The 26,338-nt window shown below is 44.5% G+C and overlaps 1 protein-coding gene across 1 annotated transcript in view; it reads right to left on the bottom strand.

The window, feature by feature from the left end:
• Nucleotides 1–22,802: 22,802 nt before the first annotated feature.
• The window catches only part of LOC147693282 (vomeronasal type-2 receptor 26-like), a 52,511-nt gene continuing 48,975 nt past the window's right edge, over nt 22,803–26,338 (bottom strand). The window contains exon 3 of the mRNA XM_086935890.1: nt 22,803–23,725. Within this exon, the coding sequence (XP_086792016.1) occupies nt 22,803–23,725 (923 nt within the window). The remainder of the gene's footprint in view (nt 23,726–26,338) is intronic.

The following is a 26,338-nucleotide window of genomic DNA, read 5'->3' on the forward strand; positions in this document are numbered from 1 at the left end:
AGGGGAAGCTATGGTCCGATAGCATTGGATGAGGTACAGAAAGGGAAGTTGTGCCTTCACAGACCAAAGACGTATTATGAAAATGTGTACGTGGGCCAGACAACTTGTGAACACACTTTCACCTTAGAATATTACACCAAGGATTTCCTAAAGAGTGTGATACAAGTGATCCCTACGGTGTACTTTGTCTGTGGGAAAAATGCATACGTGAGGTTGCCGGATAAGTGGTATGGGACATGTTACCTGGCGATTATTTTTCCTAAGATATACCACACCGAGGACTTTGCTCTGGTGGAAGGTGGACACTTGACGAGGGTGAAGCGAGGAGAGAGTGCTGGTGCAATAGTGGGGGATGTGTTTGGAGCTGCAATACCAATGTTGGGAGTGATCTTGAATGACGTAAAGATACAGCGGTTGGCAACTGTGCCTGATGAATTGTCAATGAGTACAGCTAAGTCTTGGTGTTGATTGAGGGTGAGATGTTGTTGATAAGGACGATGGTTTTACAGAACCGTCTTGCCTTAGACGTTCTTTTAGCGAAAGAGGGCGGAGTCTGTAAACTTTTGAAGGTTCAGGAATGTTGCACGTATATTCCAGATAATTCCAAGGATCTGAAGAAATATATACGTAACATTACCACAATTCATTACGAAATTGAGGATTTGACCCAAGAGAATGCATGGGAGAAAGTTGGTAAAGGATTTGGAAGTGTTGGAAACTGGTTTGCCAGCCTGGGAAGGAAATAGGTTGACAAGATCGATGAGAGTACAAGAGCAGAGAATGGAGAACTTGCAAGACAATCAATATCGAAGTCTAAGGGCATTAGAGATGCTCAAGCGAGGGAAACTTGCGACAAGTCTGTGTAGCTCGGTCCCTACCTTAAGGAATGTTGGGTTGGTGGTGATGACACAGGTCATCAAAGGGGGGACTGAGAGAGCCCAAAACTGATATGAAATTGTAGGGGTGCACCATATTCATGAGTAATCGGCACCCGCATATATAAAGGATTATGTTATATTCGCCCTTTGCTTTGTGTCACGATTCATGTCGTGCGCTGCACTCGCGCTGCTCCACTTTGTGACATGTCCTGTGTTCTATCTAACGGTTGGCGGTTGCCCGTTTCATCTTGTACACGATGGTTGGGTTTTCTGCTTCGCATCTTAAATAAATTGCCCTGAACTACACGACGCTGGTGTGCCGCTTCCAACTTTGTTTACAACATTTTTGGCGACTGCTGAGGGCGGAGGGTAACGTGCGGAAAATATCTGCTAGAAAAAACGAAGCGAGGAAAAGAAAACCCGACCGGAGGATTTATCTTCGAAGAATAAGCGGTTGAAAGTAAGCCTCGACGGAAGGTATGTCTTAAAATCACTCACTGTGAAGGGAAGCGTACCCAAGGCTTTATTCTCCCAAGCGCGACGGAGCGTTAACTGTTGCTCCTTGGCCCGTCGACGCAGACAACAGCGCCCCTTGCTGCAAGTGGTCTTAAAAGGGAAATCATTCGTGATGGAAAGGCTATACCAGTGAGCCCCACTGCTCAGAGGGCGGACTGTCTTAAAAGGGAAACGCACAGCCAAAAGGAAAGCGTTTTTTTTTAAATAAAATACCACCGCTATTCTTTCTACAGTGACACACTCACTTCCACGCAAGTTCGCTTTTGTGTGTCACGTTGATTTTAAGGCGTTTGCAATTAAAGACCACCGTCGTTGGTCAAGAGCAAATTCACAGTGACACACTCACTTTTAAATCGATCTCTACAGTGTGCCACTCAAACTTCAGTGACACACACACTTTAAGTTAAGACATTGCGAACATTGCTGTCTGTTTAAAATTTTGCCCGTTTAAGTTATTTTTATCGTAGATTGTGTACCACTGCAGAGTATTCACTATGAATGTGAGCAATGCTATTCAAGCGCCCGTTCCTTTCCTGAGTGCCCCTGGTGAACCCTCAATGGAGTGGGATGACTGGTGTGAGGCGTTTGAGAATTACATAATTGCTTTAGATGGTACAAAGTTCTCTGCCATCAGGAAGAAAGCTTTACTGCTGGGTGCTCTAGGCAAAGAGGGTCAAAGGGTATTTAAATACTTACCAAGTCCGCCTCTTGACATTGATGATGTTTACAAAGATGCTCTGTTTAGACTTTATACTAGGTTTGCTAAACAAGAAAATGTTGTAATGCGCAGGCACAAATTTTACACTGCCCCTCAGAGAGAAAGTGAAACTATTGAGGAATTTGTTTCTAGGCTGAGGGAACTCTCTGTGAAGTGTCAATTTGGGAATATACAAGATGAGATGATTCGGGACCAATTAATTGTACAATGTTTTAGCAAGAAAACACAGGAAAAGTTGTGGGCAGCTAAAAACCCCACCCTTTCTGAGGCAATTACCATTGCTAAAGTCGCAGAAGAAAGCGATAGGTGTATGAAGGAGCTTAAAAGAATACAACTGGGACACACTAGTTGTCAGGAAGTTGCAAGCCTACAGGCAGATGCTTCAGAAAGCATAGCTTTAATACAAGGGAGGCAAACAAATAAGGGGGGGAAACCCACAACCTCATTTAATAAAAGCGTGACAAGCAAGTTTAAACCAGCCACACGGTCTTGTAATAGGTGTGGAAGCCCGTTTCTTTTAGCTGACTCAAAGAATTGTACAGCTTTGTCCAGGGATTGTTTAAAATGTGGGAAGAAAGGGCATTATGCACGAATGTGTAGAACAATTGGCTCGAAAAAGGTTGCTATGGTTGAGGCTGAAGTTACTGATGATGAAGCAGAGGTTATGATGATTACGTCTGCTGGCAACCTGGAGTCAATGGAGAATGTTGTCTTATCTCGGCCTAAAGCGGATTTTGAATTGAATGGTGTAATTGTTAATTTAATGGTGGATACAGGATCGCTTTACACAATCATCCCTAAGATATTGTACAATTCATCTTGTTCTGGTTCAATTTTAGTGAAGTCTGATATCACATTAAGGGGTTACCAGGGTGTGAGCATTGGTGTCCTTGGATACTTTGAGGCAAGTATCAAGTTTAAAGGGAGGGTCACTCAGGGGAAGGTTTACGTGTCCCCACATGGCCCTGCAATTTTGGGGTGGTTACACCAATATGAACTTAACATAAGGGTGAACCCAAGAGCTGATCCACCTGTAATGTGTATTGACGTTGAAAGTGCATGTAATACAGTCCATGATAACTTAGAAACTATTCTTAAAAAACATGAGTGTATCTTCAATGAGAAGTTGGGGGAGGCCATTGGCTATCAGCACATCATCAAAACCAGAAGAGATATAGCACCTGTGAAACACACTGCAAGGAAAATACCCCTTTCTGCAAGAGATGAGGTCAGGAAAATCATCAAGCAGTTATTAGAGGATAATATAATTGAGCCTGTGGAGGCCACACAGTGGTTGAGTCCAGTGGTGATCACACAGAAACCGGACAAATCTTTGCGCTTCTGTGTGGACCTGCGGAGCCTTAACAAAGCGGTGATAATGGATAGCTTTCCGCTTCCGAACATAAATGAGATTGTCCTGAGTTTGGGTGGAGGAAAGGTATTTTCTAAGTTAGACCTTCGCAGCGCATACCATCAGGTAAAGCTCCATCCGGACTCAAAGCAGTTTACGTCGTTCATCACACCGGAGGGTACTTACCAATTTAAAAGACTCTCTTTTGGCCTCTGTTCTGCAGCCAGTGCTTTCCAAAGGATCATTACGGATGTATTAAAAGACATTGAAAGGGTAGTATTTTTCCAGGACGACATCCTGATTCATGGTTTGGATGTGGGTGACCATGATGTTATTCTGGACAAGGTTCTTTCTGCTCTTTCAAGGGCTGGTCTAACATTACGCAGGGAAAAGTGTGTGTTTGCTGTTAAAGAAGTGGACTATTTAGGGTACCACGTATCTGGCCTTGGCATACAACCCAAGAAAGACCTTGTAAGCGCAATATGTAATGTGTCTGAACCTGATGACAAAGACAAATTAAGGTCTTTTATGGGCATGGTTGAGTACTATGCAAAATTTGTAAAGAACTTTGCAGAAAAAGTCGAACCTTTACGTATTATCATGCGGAAAGGGAAAGGTTTCACTTGGGGTGCAGATCAGAGGAATGCCTTTCGATGGATCAAACAGAACATATTAGATGCTAACATTCTGTCAAGTTTTGTACAGTCTTATCACACCTTCCTAACTGTTGATGCTAGTTCCTTTGGGATTGGTGCGGTCTTAACACAGAAAGGGGGTGGCAAAGAGAACACCATTGCGTTTGCGTCACGTTCTCTGACTGAGACCGAAAGGAACTACTCAGTCATAGAGCGTGAAGCTCTTGCAGCTGCGTGGGCAACTCGCTATTTCAGGGTGTATTTATGGGGAATCACCTTCACACTCAGGACTGACCATAAGCCCCTATTGAAGGTTTTGGCCCCTGGTGGGATTAGGAACTGCTCTGGGAGGTTAGCGAGACTTGCTGTTTGTGTACAAGAGTTTACTTGTAGGGTAGAATATTTGCCCGGTTGGTGCAACAGTGTGGCGGACTGTCTTTCTAGATTACCTGACACCAAAGAACCGCCTAAGGAGTTAGTGACTGAAAATGTGGTCGCGTTTTTAGATGACTTGGAAAGTGATTTACCCGGCTCCATATCTAGCAGGGAGTGGATTGAGGAAATGGGGAAAGATCCTGTTATGGCTGGCTTAATCAAGATGTGCAAAGAAGGGGTGTCAAGGCAGAGCACTGTCTCACCTGCTCTTAGGCCTTATGTTCAGTTACAGGACGAGATTTCTTTACAGGGTGAGCACATCCTTGTGCGGGGAGAGAAGTATGTACCTCCGGCATCCCTTAGACCCCGCATCATTGCGCTGGCGCATGAGGGCCATCTTGGCCAAACCCTTACTGGCAAACGTGTCAAAGCGGATTTTTGGTGGCCAGGTGTAGATGCACAGGTGAAGGGTTGGGTTGAGCAGTGCCAGCCGTGCAGGGAGTCTGAAAAGAGGTTACAGGTTTGTGCTAGTAAAGAGGGCATGGGGAAGATTATTGCAGACGATGGTGTATGGCAGAAGGTCTGCATTGATTTCATAGGTCCTTTTCATGATCTGACTGATGCTGAGAAATTCGCCTTCGTTTTGGTTGACTCAACTTCTAGGTGGGTTGAGGTCGCCTTCATGAAAAGCATCACTGCAGAATCCACTATCAAGGTCCTTGATGAGATATTTCGACGTGAGGGCATTCCCTCAATGGTGTTAACGGATAATGGTACGCAGCTTACCTCTGCCATTATGGAGGAATATTTTGCTTTCCTTGGTTTGAAGCACTTGCGTACATCGCTCTACAACCCACAAGGGAATGGACTTTGTGAGCGAATAAACAGGCTTGTTAAGGGTACTATGCAGCTCGCTTTAGCGTCAGGTCGCCCTGTGCAGAAGGAGATCAAAGAAATGCTGTGGGCATACCGCACAACTGTTCATAGCAACATGTCTGTAACACCTTTTGAGCTCATGAGGGGGAGGGTGCCAGGCACTAAACTCATTCCTACTTGGCTACATGAGAAAAAAAAGGGTATGGGAGGCGACTTCATGGGGAAAGCTGTCTCTTCCAAAATAGCTGAAGGGGACCTGGTAAAAGTTAAACCTGGGGGCAATCAAAGGATGTTCAACAAATTTAGGGGACCCTACCAGGTAAGGTCCGTAGTTGGCAACTATGTTAAGCTACAAAATGGTCAGACGTGGAATCTCCGCAGGGTAGCACTTTACCAAAGAAAGCTTAAGTCTGTTCCTTCAGCTCAAATTTCTAAGGATGTGATTACTGATAGAGTTTGCAGACCTCTTCGCTGCAAGGTTGCTCCTGCCTATTTGAAGGACTATGTGTAACTTCGTCTGTTTAAGGGAGAATGTGGGGTTGAATGGCTTGTTTTATTTTGTTCTGCATTTCCCAAAACCAAGTGATGTGTTCAATGATGCTTTGTTTTTTTCTTGTGTTTCACCTTTTCTTTGTAAAGGGTTACTATGAGCTTTTGACTTACTTATGCTGTTGTATCCTTTTCTTTCTCCGTTTAAGGAAAGGAGATGTGTTATATTCGCCCTTTGCTTTGTGTCACGATTCATGTCGCGCGCTGCACTCGCGCTGCTCCACTTTGTGACATGTCCTGTGTTCTATCTAACGGTTGGCGGTTGCCCGTTTCATCTTGTACACGATGGTTGGGTTTTCTGCTTCGCATCTTAAATAAATTGCCCTGAACTACACGACGCTGGTGTGCCGCTTCCAACTTTGTTTACAACATATTATAATCATGTTTAAATGTGACACAGAGCTATGAAACCACGTGCCAGAATTTACATAGCTGTAACGTGAAGTGTTTTGAAAGTACTAATGCCATGTTAACTTAGAAATATTGTTTGCAGTGAAATACTAATTCAATTAAAAGATACTTGATAAGTCATGGATGTATTTAATTACTTGTTTAGAAATTCATTATTGTATTCGTTTAACGACATAGAAGTGTTAAGTTAGAAAATGTACTCTTTTTGTTATAATGATGAAGGCCTAATGAACGGGAAAATGTTTGACAATGTTAGGATGTGATATTCTGCAACGTGCAGAGGCCCAGGTGGGGAAAAGACTGTGTAGGCCGAGCTAAGAATGTCTCACTTAACATTAAATCATGAAAATGTCTTTCCTAGAAGGTTGCTTTAGAAAATTAATTGCAAGTAGCATGGAACTGTGAATCGATTTATGTGCGTTCCTTTGCAGGTGAAAGGTTAACTAAAGATAGTAGAGAAGGGCCCATTGTGTATGAGCGTTAGAATGGTAGTCCCAGAATTGGAGGAGTGGCTGCGGAATTTAGGGAAGCAACTTCAAGAGGAGAAGACTCTGGGACCCAAGGACGTTTTTCAACGAACAAGGATAAAGATGTCGTAATGGAAAAAATCTGAAAGTTAATACCTTTGAGAGGGGCGTACCTTAGGGCATGTCGCCCATATTGTGGGGTTTGTATTAGGGACAGCACCCCATAGGAGGGCAGAGCAGATGCGCATGAGGGCGAAGAAAGATGCTGGGTAGGCAGAGAGCTTTGCTATGCGAGATGGGTTCTTAGGCTAAGTCCGAACAAAGTGAGTGTGCTTCTTTGGAAGTCACCACGGCTGACACCTTTGTTAGGAGGAAACTTTGTTAAGTAGGGATGTCACTTAGTATAGTGTAGGGACAGATTAATCTGGATTTATTTCTTTTTCCGATGCCTACTAAAACCCAGATCATAGCAATACTTGCTAGTCTAGTGGTTTTGGAATTAGTACTTGTATTGTTTCTTAGTCGATTGAGACTTTTCCGTAGGATCATGTTTGTATTAGTGCCTGTTTATCTTCTGAATCTTTTACTGAGGTGTTTATATACACAACTGCTTTTGGCTTTATAATAAATCTTTAAACTTGACTTTTTGTCAGTGGTTCTTCGGGGAGAACAATGGGAATGGTACTAATTGATACTACTCTGTTGAAATAGATTGCCTTCCACACTCTATGACAGGTAAAAAGGTCTAGTCGACCTGTGGCGGGATTCTAGAAATACTATTCTGATTCTAGAGATAAAATCCCACCTTTCCAACAGCTAGAACCGGAATCCGTAATTATACGGTGAAGTCTGTCCTGCTATTACAGTATGCGCCTATACTAACTCTTTCCTTTACTTTCCAGGCTATGCTTAGATTGTTAGGTAGTATTGTGACTTTATAATATAATACTTTCTTTGTCTGTTATTGTGTAATATAGGGACCCCAGTTTGTAACAAACACATACTTGAGTATTGTTTCTATGATAAAGCTAACCTTTCTTTACAGCCAGGTGCTATCGTATGGAAGGATGGGCGATTCCCTTCCTACAGGTAACTGATGCGGGAGATTGATGTAAGTTTTATATCAGGGAATAATTCTTAAGTGTAACAATTTGGCAGTTCTTGTGCGAGAGGATCGGATCTCCTATCTGTCACATGAGGGATAACAATTTAAATAAGATAGAAGATACTCCCAGTAAATATTAGGTATTTAGCAACTTCCCCAGTAGAGAGAGAGAAGAAGGTATTAATAGGACAGTGAGATCGCTCAAGAATGGGCGTTAATGAGAGCACCAATTGGGATTGGTGTATAGTGAGATCATTCAAGATAGGGCGTTAATGAGAGCACCAGTTGTGATTGGTGTGTAGTGAGATCGCTCAAGATAGGGCGTTAATGAGAACACCAATTGTGGTTGGTGTGGTATAGTGAGCTGCTCTCCACTATGAGAAGGAGGGTAGAATAGCCGGGCCCGATTGTCGCGGGCTATAAGGTAAGATCATAGGATGAGATATGGAATTCCGTAGTTATTAATGACTATTCTTAGTAACCCCTTAGATCTAGCAGTGTTTTTAATGATATAAGCTTGTATATTGCGAGTGTCCCATTCCCAGGTAAGTACTCAGGAACCATTGTAAATAGGGTCCGGGAAGGGATACTACAATCTCCTTCACATTTAACCGGGGCTTCTATTGGAATTCCATAGAGCATATTATCAAGCCCATTAGCGCCGCTTTAGCTGCAGTTTCCTGTCGCTAAAACAGCGATAATTTTATCGCCAAGGTCTTGATAATATGTCCCTAAGTCCCCTATTCATTGCCCATCCAATATTCCCAATGTCATAGGCTGTGTAGATGGTACATGTGTGTCAATCTGCCCAACCTTCACTATTGACTTTCTATTCTACAACAGCAAAACGACTCATTCGATGAATATACAAGTGGTGTGTGATGGTTGTGCTGGGACGCCCCTTCACTGTGGCAGCCATGCGCATTACAAATCCAAAAATAAATAAATAAATAAATAAATAAGTGTGTGATGGAATTACAGACACAGTAGAACATTTCCTAGGACCACCTGTGATTCATTCATATTCAGACACAGTGGCATTTATGCAAGGCTACAAAGTGGAGAGTTTGATGACGTATACATTTTGGGTGATAAGCCTAAGGTACATTTTGATTTAAATATAAACCACAAACATAATAACTGTGATGTATAAAACTATACATTACTATTTCAGGTGATATGGCATATGTCAGACGCCCACGGATAATGAATCAGTGAGGCGCATAGGTAAACCAGAGGTGGAGCTGAGCACACATCTGGAATACTGAAGAGTGGTGGTGTGCTGCTGTACTCTCCAGAAAGCTGTTGAAAAATTGTAACCACAATTACAACTCTACACAATGCAGCAACTCGCAGATTGTGACTCACACATTAAACTTACATGATGCACCGGGCGCAGCAGGGGGCAGAAGGTGCCCTGCTACCATAACTGGTCATTATTTTTCTGGGTATATGAACTGTTGACAGGCTAATAATAAATCAAAGTCCAGGGCACGTTTGCAGGTAAGCATAAAGCAACCCTCACTCCAATGTTTTGCTAGGAAAGAAAGCATGGTTAATACAATGTCATCATGGCACAGTTGAAAGCATGAGGATGCCAGGCAGGGATTGGCATTTGTCGCAAACAGAAGTGTGATGCCGCATTTCTACTTGGAGCTTGACAGTAGCCTTGGCAACACAGATGTACCGCATGCAAGTCTGTTTATTGATCTTGTCAATCCATCTATGGGGCAGACTTTTCACATTCCCTCTGTCTCTGTCGTGAATGGTCACTATTTATATCTATGTATAGTGTCTTCATAGCGTCATATTATGTGGATTGTCAGATAGGGTTGTAGCAATGTTTTCTAATCCTGTGGTAATACTTTTTTTCTATATATATATGCAGGTTTTGTATTAACCAGCTTTATTTCCCTGTGTTGCAGGTGCTGACATTTGAGCATTGATGCCTCCATGCCACCAATCACTGGCACACTTTGCAAGATGTCGCCACTTTCAATGTTTGCATCGGGTGGAGTATTAGGCATTGCAAAGTGCAACATCAACATTTCCCCCCATGGTTTTCTTGGCTTGAAATCAGGAGCCTGGTCCACATTTTGTGTGCTTCCTGCACCGACTGCATTTGCTTCTGTGGGTGTACCTGCACTGGGGGACTCATTGGTTGCAATTGTGGGGCTTGTGTCGCTGCTCTCGTCATCCAGTGGCTCATCAAGGTTCATACCCATCGCCATCAGAAACATCTCTCCATTGTCTTGGTCATCTGCTTGAAAATGGCATCATTGTTATTTTCTGTACCATGCCTAAGTAACGTGTGTTTCTTTTTGTTGCGTTGCAACAAAACACTTTGCAAAAATCACTTCAGCCTATAGTGAATGTTCTGCATCTCCCATGATGCACTGTGAACGTGCAAAGGTTATTTAGTTCCACTGCAATTTTTATGTGGGACACATTTTATATGTAATTGTTGTTTGACATATACACACTTACACAATCTTATGCTATATTTATTACGTTTATGCAAAGCCTCCTAAGTAGTTGGTATATTTGAGTCTTGTAGTAAACTTGCCTTGAGAGGTACTGGGAATCCCTGATGTGTCGATTGTGGGAAGCCTTCCACTGGCTCTGGTTCTAAAGTTGTTTCCATGAGGTCCTCGAGTGCAGTGGGGGATGGGACAGCGGGAGACCTCCTCCTTGCTCTAGCCTCACTTAGGAGACTTGCTACCTTCTCCTTTGTCCTGGATTTGGGGTCATACCATCTTACAGATCTTTTACGGATTACCTCTCTGGATTTCTATGTGACTCCCACGCCATTCATTTTCTGCTGCATTGCCTTCCATATTTCTGGTTGAGAATCTGGCACTTCAAGGGATGCTTTTCCAAAGAAATCATCATGGTGGGAAACACATTCCTCGCGAAGTATCTCCAGTTCTTTTTCTGAAAAGCGTAGTTTTCAATTCAGGCCCCAGCACCCTTGTCTGAATACTTTCATGACATTTTAAAGAACTTTAGGGGTGTATGGCGAACCCTTAGGGAGCCTGAGAATGGATTCTCATACACACTCCCAGCATCAATGCTCTCCACTGATCACTGACAGACTGCTTCCTAGATGTGATATCATGAGATTGGAGCACAAGTATCATGCACTATTTGTGAGCCAATTTGCTCATTTGTGATTCCCTAAATAGCGTACTGAATGAATACCAACTTACGAATTGAACTGCAATTAATAATCTGCATCCCAACTCGCGATTGCTAATCTACTCCTGCAGTGTCCCGGGGTGCTCACCCCCGGGACACTGCTGTTTGCTATGTCAGCTCACGCCCTGTCATAGCAAACTTGGGGGCCGATTATGATAGCGGATAATCCGCATCCTCCGGGCCGGCGGAAGCCACCGCCGGCCCGGAGGATGCAGATTATCCACTGCGGACTGAGAAAAGACCCCCCACCAGATTAGGATGGCTGGGGCATCTTTTTTCAGTTCGCTGCTTTTCCGCCGCGGTCGCCTTCCGACCGCGGCGGAAAAGCTCTAACATGGCTGGCGGTGTCTATCAGACACCGTCAGCCATATTAGGTTGGCGGCGCTCCTATACCTTTCCATGGCGGCATTTCGCAGTGGAAAGGCATACAGTGTTTTCTTCGGAGGCCCATTGCGGGCCCCCAGAGGTGAAGGGTGGTGGGAGGTGCACATGGGGGGTACCTGTGGTACCCCCCCGCCTTTGCGTGCATGAAGCGGCAGGCACCACGCGGTGCCTGAAGCTTCGTGCATGCAAAGGTAAACATGCATTTTTTTAACATTGCTGCGGGTGCTGCTTCAAGCAGCACCCGCCGCAATGTTAAAAATACAGGATGTGACCGCCAGGGTGGCGGTCACATCCTAATTAGCACGGAGGGACCGCTGCTGCCCCTGCAGACGGTCCCTCATCCTCTGGGGTGGAGGACGGACACAGGTTCGTCATCCTAATAGGCCCCTTGGTTTGGATTTTGAAAGAGAGAGCAGGGAAAACAAATAGTGCTAATTTGCAACCGCCAATAGATAATTTGGAAAATGTATACATATGCCACAATGTCTATACTTTGAAAAGAAACTAATGACGTGACCAATGACGAGGCCTTATGCTCAGTCTAGCACAAAGGATTAATAAGGGATAAGCATGGCCTTCAGTGGAGCATGGTGAGCATCACCTATCAAAGCATCAATCAAGGGCTTGAAAGAATGACTGTTTTTACACCATAAACCCAACACACTTAAAAAGGAATGTTTGCACAGTGTAAAGAACCAAGGGGCATATTTGCAAAGGGCGTTATCGCCGCATTAGCGGCACTTTTTGCCAATAAAGCTGCAATTTTTTTATCGTCCAATTACCAAGCTGTCGCTAACAGCAGTTAACTAAAGCTTCCAGGTGATAGCAAGCTGTTTGGGTCCTGCTTTACTTGTCAGCGATTTATCGCTAATGACATGCAAAGTGGGCGTTCTCAAACTGGTGAAAGCAGTCGCTAACACAGGTATCGCCTATTAGTATTACCCGGGACGCGATAAAAAAAACGTGCGCTAACCGCGATTAGCGCCAGGATTTTACACCTGGTAAACACCTGACATAGCCATGACAGTCAATGGTAGGTGGATTCTATGGCTAAGTCCCCACCTGCCTATTAGCGAGATTTTCCTTAGCGATAGAATTTTTATCACTGGAAATCTCATGTTATAGATGGGATTCGCTGCTGTCGCTGGATTTTTTATCGCCGTGGAGATAAACGTTGGTAGTACTGCGTTATCTCCACGATAAAATCCAGCGATAGGAGGCGATAAAAAAATCACGCTAAGCGTGGTTTGCGATAATTTTCTCAAGTTTTAGCTAATATGCCCCCAAATAACCTGGCCTTGCACCCAATCCATAACAAGGGATCGAAAATATTTATGCAAGATGTGCTTTTCCATCAACCATGAACCAGAAACCATGGGAGGTTGTCCTTGTGCCTAACCAACCAAAAAGATCAGTCACTGCCAAAATGCCAGTTATGCACCTGAAATCACAGCCTAGCTCAGCCATCCACTTAACAGAGTAGAACATAATGTATGCACTGCATGATTTACCAAGCCCTTTGGCTCATAGCCTAATTGTCTTCTCCACCTAGCACACATATCTCTCAAGGCTATCCCAACCATGCACACCAAACTTCACCAACAATGCTCAAAACCATGGCAATGAAAGCCTGATCTGGAGCCAGCCCTAACACATTACAGGACCAAACATATGCATTATATATTTTACCCAATATCCTATTCTTTGGTCAGGCCTTGCACCAATGTACCACAATGAACCAATCATGGATATGCTGACCGTTTGGCCTGCATTCAAAACATCTCTGTTAATGTGGCAACCAGGATCCAGTAAGCCTGGCACGTAATATAGTGTATAATTGACCATGGGTGTACAACATTGTTTATCAGTTTTGTGGAAGCTATATCCATAATCGTGAACCCTAAAGAACTGCAAAATTCCACCCAGGTGTTTGAAACGCTCCAAGAATGACATTTGTTTATACAAATTTACTGTTTTGAAAATTCTGTGAACTTCAAGCACCTTCAGGCTGGGCCAGTAAGTCACACTATAATGCAAATCCTTCTAGTGGTTCATGAAACCCTTAAACCCTCAACAAGTTGAACCCTCGTGTCTAACAAGGTCCAAGAGTTTTTCAATACTGATGTAGTGGTTTGTGAAACCGTTAAACGTTGAGCAAATTTCCTTATCGAATGGTTAAGATCTTTAACTCCAGTGCCATATGCAAAAAGCTGCATTTTTCTTTAATTTTAGACTTAGACCTGGGAATCAAAATCCAGTCACCCTCCTCCCCTCGAGTGATCTTCAATTTTTAATTCACGGGACCTGGAAACAGAGTCCACGCCCTGCAATGGTGGCTCCAAGAGATCCTTTTCTCTTGTTGCCAGCCAATCAAGGAGCTCAGGTTTTCGGTCCTCACTTTTAGTCAATGCATCCGAAATGGACAATGTAAGGAAATGATCCTGCATCCAATCAGATCTCTTCATTTTTTATATTTGGGTCCTCAGTTAGTTTGTGAAGCCATACATGCAAACCTTCCACAAGAGAATAGATTATATATCTCTAAGTTATTAACCCTTTAAAACCTACCCAACACTTTTTTGTAAACACTAATTTCTCAAGAAATACTGAATGGATGCTCACCAAACTCACTAAAGATACTTTTTAGTGTAAAGTTTTAGGGGCATATTTGCGAGTTCTGGCGCATCTCTGCATATCAGCAGAGATGCGCCAGAACAAATGTGTCACGCAAAACTAAGCTCTGTCACGGCAGATGCGCCGCATTTACAATGCGGCGCACCGTGGCGCAAGGGTAGGCAGATGCGTGACGCATCTCGTGACGTAAGGGCGGCGCATCGCTGGAGTTGGGTCGCGCTCCAGCAATGCTCAGGGCCGCCCAATACTTAACATGCTGCGTCAGTCCTTACGCCTGCTTCAAGCTGGCATAAGGAATTGACGTAGCATCATCGCGGAAGTGCCTGCGTGAAATCTTGTAGATTTCACGCAGGCACTTTTGCGAGGCGCACATGCGCCGGAACGCCCACCCTGCGTGGGAACGCCCCCATTGTGGCGCAGGGCTTTATAAGGTGATGCATCTCCCTAGATGCCTCACGTTGTAAATGTCTCGCAGGGATGCGCCACGTTTTTGCTGCTGTTGCTTCAAGGCGGGGTAAACGTGGCGCACGGGGCTTGTAAATCTGCCATGCCAAGTTAGGTATAATTCTGTTCAGCCTTTTTTTGTAATGGAGAGCAAAGATTGCTATGGGAGTTAAAATTAGAAAAGTCACATAATTGTAATGAAAAATATATATTACATATTAAAAAATAAATAAAAGCAGTTAACCCCCGTTTAGCTACTAGCCCTCAATGTGCATTGGAAAATGCTGTGATCATTAGGTATTGGCTGCTTCCAGGTTTTTTGTTTTAACTCTGCCCCTCTCAGTGGATCTCATTGGAGCCTGAGGTCAGGCATTGGGCTTCATTCTCTAAAACACCGAGAAACTGTCTGCATATTCATGCAATAGAACCAAGACTATTAGCAAATTAACACCTTTCTAATACCCTTTAACAGTGCCTCCTGACAGACTAGCATGAAAGTCAAACATTAAGAGTAACCCAAGCCTGCTATCTGGTTGCATAGAGGTCCTTTTGAGTGTCCCAAAGTAATGACCTCATCAAAGATGTTTTAATTTTCTGTCCTCTTGAACTTTGCCCATTTTGTCCAATATGCATGAAACCTGAGATTTCTGCACTGGGTTCAGCTATCTAACTGCCTGACAAATTTCATGCAGACTCATTAAACATATCCAACATTTGTTTTCCCCTCCACATTTACGTATCGCATTTAGTGGACCCATGTGAAATGTATATGAAATGTGATAAGTGGAAAGAAAACTAATCTTGTGAAAAAAATCCAAATTTTATTTAGATTCATCAACACGTCATAATTATTAGAATTTGAACAATCATGACCCTCCTCTCCATTTAACTGTTCCCACCCTTGACAGATTTGAATGATTTAAAAATACTTCGACATTTTACCATTTCAATGCCCGCCCCACACATTTTTCAAATGCTGAGGCCACAAAAACTGTTGAACACATTTATACCAAATTATGCAAAGATTAGGATTTATATACTGTTCTATTTTGATGCAAAGTTTCATGTAATTCTGTTCAGAGGTTTTGGGCACAATTGGAGCCTGCATGTTGTTTGTTTATTCCGCTTTTAACATTATTTCCCTTGCACGCCTCTGTGTGACATATGTCATGCGCAAACAAAACATTTTGTGCTGACTCAGCATACAGTGACAATATAACTAACAGTTCAATAAGTTAATTTTCAATGTAATAGATATTCACTGAAAAAAACACAGTTAGCAAAAGGTGATGGGTGGAGCTTAAGGGAATTATTCTAACATATAATTAAAAAACCTTAGATATTTACTCAAAAAACCACAGCTGAACAAAGTTATACTTACAAAAGCATTAACTTTCTTTGGTTGTTGTTAGGTGAGCTACCCATAACTCTTATCATCATCATGTACTACTCTAGGCACCACTGAAGACACATTGCTGGGATTTCCTGAGGTGAAATATATAATGGTATGAATATTTCAAACTTGAAATTACAGACTTCCCGGTGGACCAGACCATACAGAACGTTTAGGAAAAGATCTCATTGACCGCACCAGGGACAACTATTCTTTTACTGAAAGCTTTGTCGCACAAGATTATCTACCCCAAAAAACCTCAAGCTGTTATTGTTTGTAAACAAGCCTTGAGAATGCCCCAGGTGCATAAGCGAGTGAGACGAAAGAAGAATTAATAGATTCATTTAATCCGACTGGCTGATGCTGTTCAATCATCCTATACGATGCAGCATTTGATACTCAACCTGTGCAAAGATGGAGCTCAGAATCAATAAAACAGGGATGCCCAACAATTGAAGTCCATTTCTTCAGGATGGAATACACAAAAATCAATACAATATTTTCCTACGGTACTTTTCTGAAGATAAAATAACTCTCTTAAACATTTCTGGCTGCATGACTGTAGAACTCTGAGTCTTAATGTGCCAGATTTCCTTCTACATTTTCTTTCTCAAAAACTGGGCCTCATTACCAAGGCCATTGCGTTGAACCACCAGATCAACACTGTATCCTTGGCCTGCTTCAACACACTAAGCATACTCCGGAAACTTTCAGATGGATCCCATCCGAATCCAGAAAAACGGTCACATACACCCTCATCACTAGCAGATTGGACTATGGCAATGCCCTCTGTGCCAGAATAAACAAAAAACTCCTTTGCAAGCTCCAGATCGTCCAGAACATTGCAGCCAGACTGATCCTAAACACCCCCCTCCCCAACCACATCACTCAACACCTCTGCGTCTTCTACTGGCTCCCCATCAAAAAAAGAATACACTTCAAGCTCCTTACGTACTTATACAAGGCCCTCCACAACATCAGACCAGCATACCTTAACAACTGCCTCTCCTTTATCTCACCCAAAGAAACCTTCAAGCAACCTCGCTCTGGCCACCATGCCACACAACTACAAGACCAGGATGGGTAGAAAGTCCTTATCCTACCTAACAGCCAAGACCTGGAACAATCTCCCCCTCCACCTTCGGCAAAGCCCTACACTGCTGCAGTTCAGGAAGGACCTCAAGACCTGTCTCTTTCGATGACCACAGCACCCTCAGGAGCCACCCCCCACTCTAGCGCCTTGGGAGCCTCACGGGTGAGTAGCTGCACTATACATAACCCCTGATTGCATCGCCAGTGTGTCACTTCTTTTGACACACCGGCCATACAGTATTATGGTATTCACAGAAGGCACATACTCTTTGATGAGAAACTTACTAATTGATGAGTAAGTGCACTTACTCATTTTGGTATTCACAGAAGGCACTTACTCTTTGATGAGTAACTTACTCATTGATGAGCAACTTATTCATTGATGAGTAAGTGCCTTCTGTGAATGCCAAAATGAGTAAGTGCCTTCTGTGAATACCAAAATGAGTAAGTGCCTTCTGTGAATACCAAAATGGTAGTAAGTTTGTTAGTTTTGTGAATTGTGCCCTAAGATCCAGAAGCCATGGGTGCTGTACTTCATAGATACAAGATAGGTTCTAACTTTTAACTAAGGTTGTGTGCCTGCATTTTTCTTTTGTGGAGGAGACGTCTGGGATAATTTAGTGGTATCCATGCCTGCAGGTCTTTTTAGAAGAATTTTGTTGTATATTGTATATAATATTGCAGTAGCATACCATTCTTTTTAGGTCCTGACGAAAGCCGGTCATTGTTACCTTTATGGCTGAATTCTTTCACGCTATCAGGTTGTTTTTGATCATGACAATTGGACGATCCTGAATAAACATATTTTTCACCCTCATAGTCATTTATATTTACCACTTTCACTTTGCACTGCACACCATCAGCACCAGTATTTTGAGAGCACTTCTGGCTGAGCCAACTATTGGACATAAGTCTAGTGTTGTACAGCCATCCTACAGGTACTGTGGCAACACAGATTTTACTCCTTCATCTCCCAGATGTAAATGTAAATTGATACTTGTATAGCGCACTACTCACCCGCAAGGGTCTCAAGGCGCTTGTACGAATACTGCTGTGGAACCCATCCTGGCTTTCCCTGTGAGGCGTCCTCTCCTGGGCACCCCCAAGGTGGAGGCCAGGCATCCTTAGCGTTGTGGGGCCGTTGTGGAGATTAAGCAAGCTATTGCCCAGAGTTGCAGAGTGGGTCTCCATGATTGGAATACGCACCGAGGCGAGAATTATCAGGTCCGTGGAATTTTGAGCCCAAGACCCGCCGAGGCGGGGAATTTAACCCTGGTCCCGGGCCAGACCTCTGCATCAGGGTCTGCCGCTCTAACCATTGAGCCACACTTCTCCAGATGAAGATGCTCCGCCGAAGTGGTAGGCTGATGGGATTTGTTTCAAATCCAGATGCTACCTAAATGATCTGTGATTGATGTTCTTCTCCTCCTGAACATATGTATTAGATTTGATACATTGACTGGTAATCCCTTATTCTGTTTTTTCTATACCTGACTGGGGTGTGGAGATTATCTGGTCGGTAAATATTATCCCCCAGACCCTCTTTCATAAAATTGTGTTTTCACTGTGCATGTGCTTCCTCATGATTTATTTGATTGTACATCTGGCTGGGGCTTAAAGGCTTTGCAGTAGATGCAGTTGCTGAATTGGAGCATTAAGGGACACTTGAAGATTATGATCTGGAAGGAAATAACTTGTGATGAGAGAGCAAGTGGTTTAAAGGTTTGAGTATTTAAAGTGTCCAAACATGTGCAGGAGGTAGGATTGTCACCCATCTGCTGGTGGGGACTTAACATCTGCGATCCTGATGGGCGGTAGTCCATCCTATTTCAATTTTTTTTTAATCCCCAAATAACGTACTTCGACCCTGATCGATTCTATCCCCACCCTAGGCAACTCAGCTTCTCTTTTCCCAGGCAGATGCCCCATGGGGAAAAGCTTGGATTTCCCGGGTTAAGGCACAGTACTCACAATTCCCCAAATTTCGTCAGCTCCGTGATACGCACTGCACAGCTTCTTCAGGGTGTCGCAAGTACACAAGTGTGTCTTCGGCGTACATAGACATCACATGGTTAGCGGCTCCCAGTCGGACTCACCAACTCTAGATTTTATTTCTTAGGGTGATCGCTAAAGGCTCCATCGTGATGGTGGAAAAAAGTGGAGACAGGGGACATCCCTGTTGGGTACCCCTCTGTAATACAAAACTTTCTGACATCTGGTCTCGGAGGCATACTCTCGCCATCGGACTAGTGTATAGTAATTCCATCCAGGTTATATATTTTTCACCTGGTCCCGGCTTCTTGAGTACCGCCCACACATAGATCTATTCCACTGAGTCAAAAGCCTGCTGTATATCAAGGAGACTCAATGCCCAATTTCCTTTTTCCAGAGTCAGTGTGTGCCACACGTGTGACAGCCTGCATAGATTGTGTGCGGTGTTTCATCCAAGAATGAATCCAGCTTGGTCTGGGTGGACCCATCGGGGCATTTAAGGCAATAGACGAGGTGCCAATATGCCGCTTAAGATTTTTGCATCTATGTTTAAGGGAGATCCGCCTGTAGGAGCTCAGGGAGAAGGGGGTCGCTGTCCGGTTTGGGGATCATGGACACCATCACCTCCAGCATGATTTTGGGCAGCTCTCTATGGGTAAGGGTATCATTAAATACATCAAGCAGGCGGTCGGCCAACTGCAGGGCAAATTTTTGGTAGCACTCCACCGAGTGCCCATCGCCCCTGGGGCATGTCTCCAGTTTCAGTTATTTTAGTCAATGCCAGTACTTCTTCTCTGCATCTAAGTTCATCCTAATTACAGAAGATTGCTGGCCATTGCTGTACGTTGAAAGGATCCGCCATCACAGCGATTCCCGTCAAGGTAGAAAACATTTTGTGGATGGCCAGCATTGAACTTGGAAAGCTTTTAAAAAATGTTGTCAAACAGCCGCGGTTGGCAGTAGGAGTTCCTGCAGGGCCGTGACGTGGGGAGGGGGAGTGGCAGGGTGGGGGGTAGTAATATATGGATTATGGAGTTTAACAGGTAAGTAAACATATAAATAAATAAAACAAATTTCTTTGTGTGCACTGCATCACCAAATGCAATACAGTGCACGCGATGAAATTAGTTTTATTTATTTATGTTTACTTACCAGTCTGATTTCTCAAACTAATGTTATTAACAGCTGTGAGGTGTCATTGCATCTTAACAGACAGGTGTGATGGAGAGAGGGTTCAATGACTTGGTGTTTTATCTGCAATGAGACTTTTGCCACATAGATGTCGATTCCGATTCGGGAAAATTTAGTCCGAATCGCCGTACAGATCATTTTTCCTGTATGAATCGTTTCCCAGACCATCCCTGTACGTACGATGTAGTACAATGTGCACCCAATGCAGTTCTCCGTAGGAATCGCACCAAGGACCGTACGACTCAATAATCCGTATGGTTGGCACTCGGTCCGCCTTCCTCCATTCAAGTCCGAGGCCTCGGAAGTCATCTGCGGCGTACCTCAAGGATCCTCACTCAGTCCCACCCTCTTCAACGTATACATGAGCCCCCTCGCGGCCATCGCCCGCCAACACAACCTCAACATCATCTCTTACGCGGATGACACTCAACTGATCCTTTCTCTCACCAAGGACCCCAGCACCGCCAAAACTAACCTACACGAAGGAATGAAAGAAGTCGCAGAATGGATGAAACAAAGCCGTCTGAAACTGAACTCAGACAAAACAGAAGTCCTCATCTTAGGTACATCCCCCTCTGCTTGGGACGACTCCTGGTGGCCGGAAGCCCTCGGAAAAGCACCCATCCCGACAGACCACGCACGGAACCTTGGCGTCATCCTGGATTCTTCACTCTCAATGAACAGACAAGTCAGCGCCGTATCCTCTTCCTGCTTCAACATTCTTCGCATGCTCAGAAAAACATTTCGCTGGATCCCCTCCAAAACAAGGAAAACAGTCACCCACGCTCTGGTCACGAGCCGACTGGACTACGGAAACACCCTCTACGCAGGTACCACCGCTAAACTCCAGAAGAAACTCCAACGAATCCAAAACGCCTCAGCCAGGCTCATATTAGACATCCCACGCAACGAACACATCTCTGGTCACCTTAAAGACCTCCACTGGCTACCTGTCAATAAGAGGATCACTTTCCGACTGCTTACCCACGCACACAAGTCACTCTACGACATCGGACCAGCTTGCCTCAACTCTCGACTGTCCTTCTACACCCCCTCCCGCCAACTACGTTCTTCCAGCCAAGCCTTTGCCACTGTACCTCGCATCAACAAGACCACCATGGGAGGCAGATCCTTTTCATATCTGGCTGCTAAAACATGGAACTCACTCCCCGCTTACCTTCGCCTCACCCAGAACCACCTAGCGTTCAGAAAGCAGCTTAAAACGTGGATATTTGACAAATAATCCTCCTCCCCTTCCTAAGCGCCTTGAAACCCTCTGGGTATGTAGTGCGCTATACAAATTTTATGACTTGACTTGGAACACACAGTACGCGATGTCCGTACGGATCGAAGCAGCTTTGCACAACCCAGCAAGTAAGATTCGTATCGACAACACTCCGTACAACTCTTTTGTTACAGGAGCTGAAAACGTCCAGAAAAGCAGATTTTGCCTGGTAATGCGTACAGAACGGACCCCCCGGGTACGGTGCATACACCCCATGATTGCAGGGGTTTGGTGCGTCGGTGTACGGTGCATACACCCCTCGATTTCAGGGGTATGGTGCGTATGTCCCCGTGCGTACACCCCATGAATGTTGGCGTACCGTGCATAGGGGTACGGTTCGTACCCCCCAAGTCCGTTGGTATACGGTGCGTACACCCCATGCATAGACCCCTTGGGTTTAGGGGCACGGTGCGTATGTGAATGTGTGGCTCTCCATACTAATTGCCCATACACAACGTGTTACGTACGAATGGTGTACTCATTACCCGTTCCGGATCGTACTTGGCGGGTCGTACGGCATGTTTACAAATCGTACGGTTTACTGTGAGAGTATATGTTGTACGGATTTAGCCTTGTTTTTCGTACGGTTCGCACGGATTCGGACGTATTTTTGACCTACGGATCGTACTACGCGATTCGGACGGATTTGTACGATTCGTACGGAAACGGCTACAAATACGAATCGTTGTACGAATTTGTTTCCCGAATCAGAATCTACCCCATTGTGTTTATGATTCTACCTGGCAGACAGTGGCCATCTAGGTGCACATAAAACTGCAGTATTGATTCAGAGATGTCTGATTTACAATATAATTAACTCCTAGCAACAGTCTAGTTTGGAAGGGTTACATGTATACAGGAGTGATCTGAAATTGGAGGCACACAGAAAGTCTAAAAGAAATGACAATAATAATTGTCTGATCTGGGTTTTGCGTTGACTTGGTTACTGTGCAGCAATGGGCAGCATATTATGATTTTGCAAAAAGCCTAGTACCATTTCTTTAAAGGTGCCCATGTAAAATGGTGAACAAGGTTACAATAATAGATGGTGGCTCCCAGGTTTACAGTGACAGAGAGGATAGCTTGGTGAATTCAACAAATATGCATACTAAAAACAAATTTAGCACTACAAATATGCACGTTATGTGCTGAAGATATGGCTTAATAAGTGTGCAGAGATCTCCAGAGATGCATCAACCTATGTTATTAATTTCTTCAAAAACTGCGCATCTAAGATTTAGACTTCTCATCGAAAGACTCCCTCTATTTTTTGACACATTCATCATTTATTGTAATGTCAACCTCATTTCATTTCCTATTTTCTCTCGCTAAAGGTACTTTACCAACTAGATATCCTTTTGTGTTGTTCTCAGGCCTGAACAGAATGATATAGCACTTGGGGAAGAATATACACCCCAGAAGTCCAGCACTGGAGCACAGGATGGCAAACACCTCAACAGCCACCATGTACTTCCCCCGCGTGCTCATATACGCTGGGATGAAGGAGATCCACACACTGACAAACACCAGCATACTGAAGGTGATCAGCTTGGCCTCGTTGAAGCTTCCAGGCAGATTCCTTGAGAGAAAGGCCACAATAAAGCTGACTGTGGCCAGGAGTCCCATGTATCCCAGCATGCAATAGAAGAAGATGGTGTTTCCTTCATTGCATGCAAATATTATCTTCTCATTATATGACTTCATGTTTAGTTCTGGAAAGGGGGGAGCCTTCACTAACCAGACAGCACAGATAAGGACTTGTAGCAGTGAGCAGGAGAAAACTATAGACCATGGTGTCCTTGATCCCAGCCATTTCCTGGCAGGACTGTATGGATTGGTCGCCTTGAAGGCAATGACAACTATGATAGTTTTAGCTAGAACAGAGGACACACTGATGGAAAAGATTATCCCAAAAAATGTCTGCCGCAGCATGCAGGTGAGCTTCTTTGGATGACCAATGAATATCAAGGAGCAGAGGAAGCAGAGCATGAGAGACACAAGGAGCAGGTAACTGAGCCCGCGGTTGTTGGCTTTGACGATAGCCGTGTCCCTGTGCCTTACGAAGACACCCAAGACAGAAGCAGTGAAGATAGTCAGGAAGATTGCAGAGATTGTAAGCACTAAACCCAACATCTCTTCATAGGACAGGAGTTCCATCACCTTTGGAATGCATCGATCATGCCTCTCATTGGACCACTGGTCATCAGGACACGGTTGGCACTGTAAGGAATCTGAAAGCATTGGGTTGTCACACATGTTATGGTTATAATGTCATGTAATTTACAATAAACTTTTAACATGTACAATGATTTATTAAATATCTTTGTGCCTGACACAAATGTTATCATTTCCTGTAATCAGTGTGCCAGTCTCAAGTAGAGATCAGCCAATAAGACATGGATTGATAAAAAAGCTTTGGGGACATTTATGATATTGTCGCGCAGTGCCCAAGTCTCCTTGCTGCACTGTGTGACAAGGAAATGGCAGGAGTGAGCAGTATTTAAAAGAATATGGAGCATTCCTGCCATTTCCTCGGCGCCTTTTTTGCTGTGTAGCACCAATGCAGGCCCCCTTTCACCATGGTGCAGGGGTGCATGCAGGATTGTTTTTGTGCAGGAAGGTACATCTGCCTGCACAAAACAATCCTGGGAGGGATATTCTTCTATCTGTGTGTGCTGATGAATGCCGAATGGAAGAGACATAGAGTAATAAAGATATTTCTCCTTGTTACACCTCTCCAGGGAAGGCACATCTGTTTGGTACTTTCACAGGTTTACTAGTTCAGGTGCATCTTGGAATGCACCAAAAGCCATGGGAGTTGCGTGGGTACACCCGTGCAATGCCCATGGAATGGCTCCCTGGCACAGAGTAAGGCAACACAGCGATGTACTTGCCGTTACTTTACTCAAGATTTATGAAGCCCCTCCGGGCCAAGCAAGGTGGCCTTGCGTGGCTTCAGAAATCACATTTCTGAGTTGCTTCACGAATGCACCATGTTGTGTGCTCCAAGAGTGTCCCAATGAGGCTCATAAATATGCCTCAATGTTCAATAAACAGAATATTGAAAATGACAATCTTTTGTGTGGCATTCCCCCCGATTTGTAACTTTGTTAGCTAAACCCATTTTAGTTGCCCATAGAGCTCTGTACTCTTGCTAAGTAGTGGAGACACGCTTCAGCAGAAAGGAGTCAGACCTTGGTGCACAGCTGGTGGAGCACACTGTCCATATACTTTAGTACAGCCTGGTGTGATAGCGCACAGTTAAATACAGGCAGCACATTCCATTGAAATGGCCACTAGATTTGGCCAGACATGCAGTATTACTGATACAATTATGGGGCATATTTACAAGCCCCTATTGCTACTGTGGTGTCACTTTTTTCGATGTTCCTGTGGCGATACGGGCTTTGCTTATTGACTAGGTGGTATTAAGCCACGTAACGTGGCTTACCGCTGCCTTTTAAATAAGGTACCCTTTCACGCTATACTTGGCTTGAAAGGGGTGGGCAATGGGTGTTGCGGTGGGCGTTCCACAGCAATACCCATTGATTTTGCCACTGCTACCTATTTGTAAGGGTGGCATAAGTATGAGACTGTGCTAAAATTGAGACAAAAAAAACCTGGTCTTAACATGACGAAAGGAGGAGAAATGCTTTATTTCTCCTCGTTTTTTCTGTTTCAATGTGTGCAGCATTGTGCAGCACACATAGACACAGCAAATCTCCATGCATGATTGGATATGCGCAGGCAGGTGCCCCTTCCGGCACAAAAACAATCAATTTAAAAAACGACGAGCTGCAACTTCTATGTGTGCTTGTAAAAGGGTGCAAAGACAACCAGTGACCAAAGACCCTTTTGTGTTGCCCGGCGGTGTCGCCTCTATTACCCACAAAGTATTAATCTATGAAGAAGCAGGCGCTGGAGACTGAAAGGCAGGAAACGAGGGTTTATTCTCTCCGGAGGAGAACACATCAATTCAGACAGCAAGTATCGTCACGAGGTGCTCTAACCGCATCTCTGAGGCCTGGCCTCTTATACTCAGGTTTACTGCTTTATTACATAAAACACATAGTCGTCAATACTTTGATGTTTGGAAAAGCATCCTAGGAATCCCCGCTTCAAGCCCGTTCCCACACATTTACAGTTGAAGCCCCCGCCCCGGTCACAACAGGGGATGGTTATCGTGCAGCTGGACATTCCGCCGATTCGCGGAATGGGTGGGGTTGGTCGGATCTCATGGGGTGAAGGGTGTTCGATCGACTTGAGGGTCCTTTGATAAGGGGAGGCTTCCTACTGTACGGGGTAATAAACAGTATCCGCAGGGCCAGGTGGTGGCTTGGGAACAAGGAAGACAGACGGGCACACAGGAAAGAGGGGGGGGGGGTTTGCATCAAAGGGCCTGAGACTATGAAAGGAATGAAGGGAGGTGTCGCGCTGGGAACAGGATGGGATTCTGCGGCAGATCTGCGCTGAAGAGGGGTTTATGACCCAAGGCATGTGAGAGCGAGGGGGTTATCAGCGTGCGGGGGATGCCTGTGAGGTTGAGAGAGAGAGAGAGAGAGAGAGAGAGAGAGAGAGAGAGAGAGAGAGACGCGCTGGCCATCAGCGAGGGGCAGAGGGGCCATGGTGCTAAAAATGGCTGCCGCTTACGCGCAAGGCATGTGAAAGCGGGAGTGATCAGTGCGTGGAGGTGTTTGTGTAGGTGGAGAGCCGTGCTGGGGGTCAGGGGTGAGCAGAGGGTGGTTCTGGTCAAGGCAGCTAAAGTGGTGGGTTGTGTGACGAAGAGTGCGGCATCGGGGCAAAAGGGAAGATGGCGTAGATAATGTTCACCAAACCGTATCAAT

This window comes from Lissotriton vulgaris, chromosome 8 (assembly GCF_964263255.1).
Source record: "Lissotriton vulgaris chromosome 8, aLisVul1.2, whole genome shotgun sequence".
NCBI lineage: Eukaryota > Metazoa > Chordata > Amphibia > Caudata > Salamandridae > Lissotriton > Lissotriton vulgaris.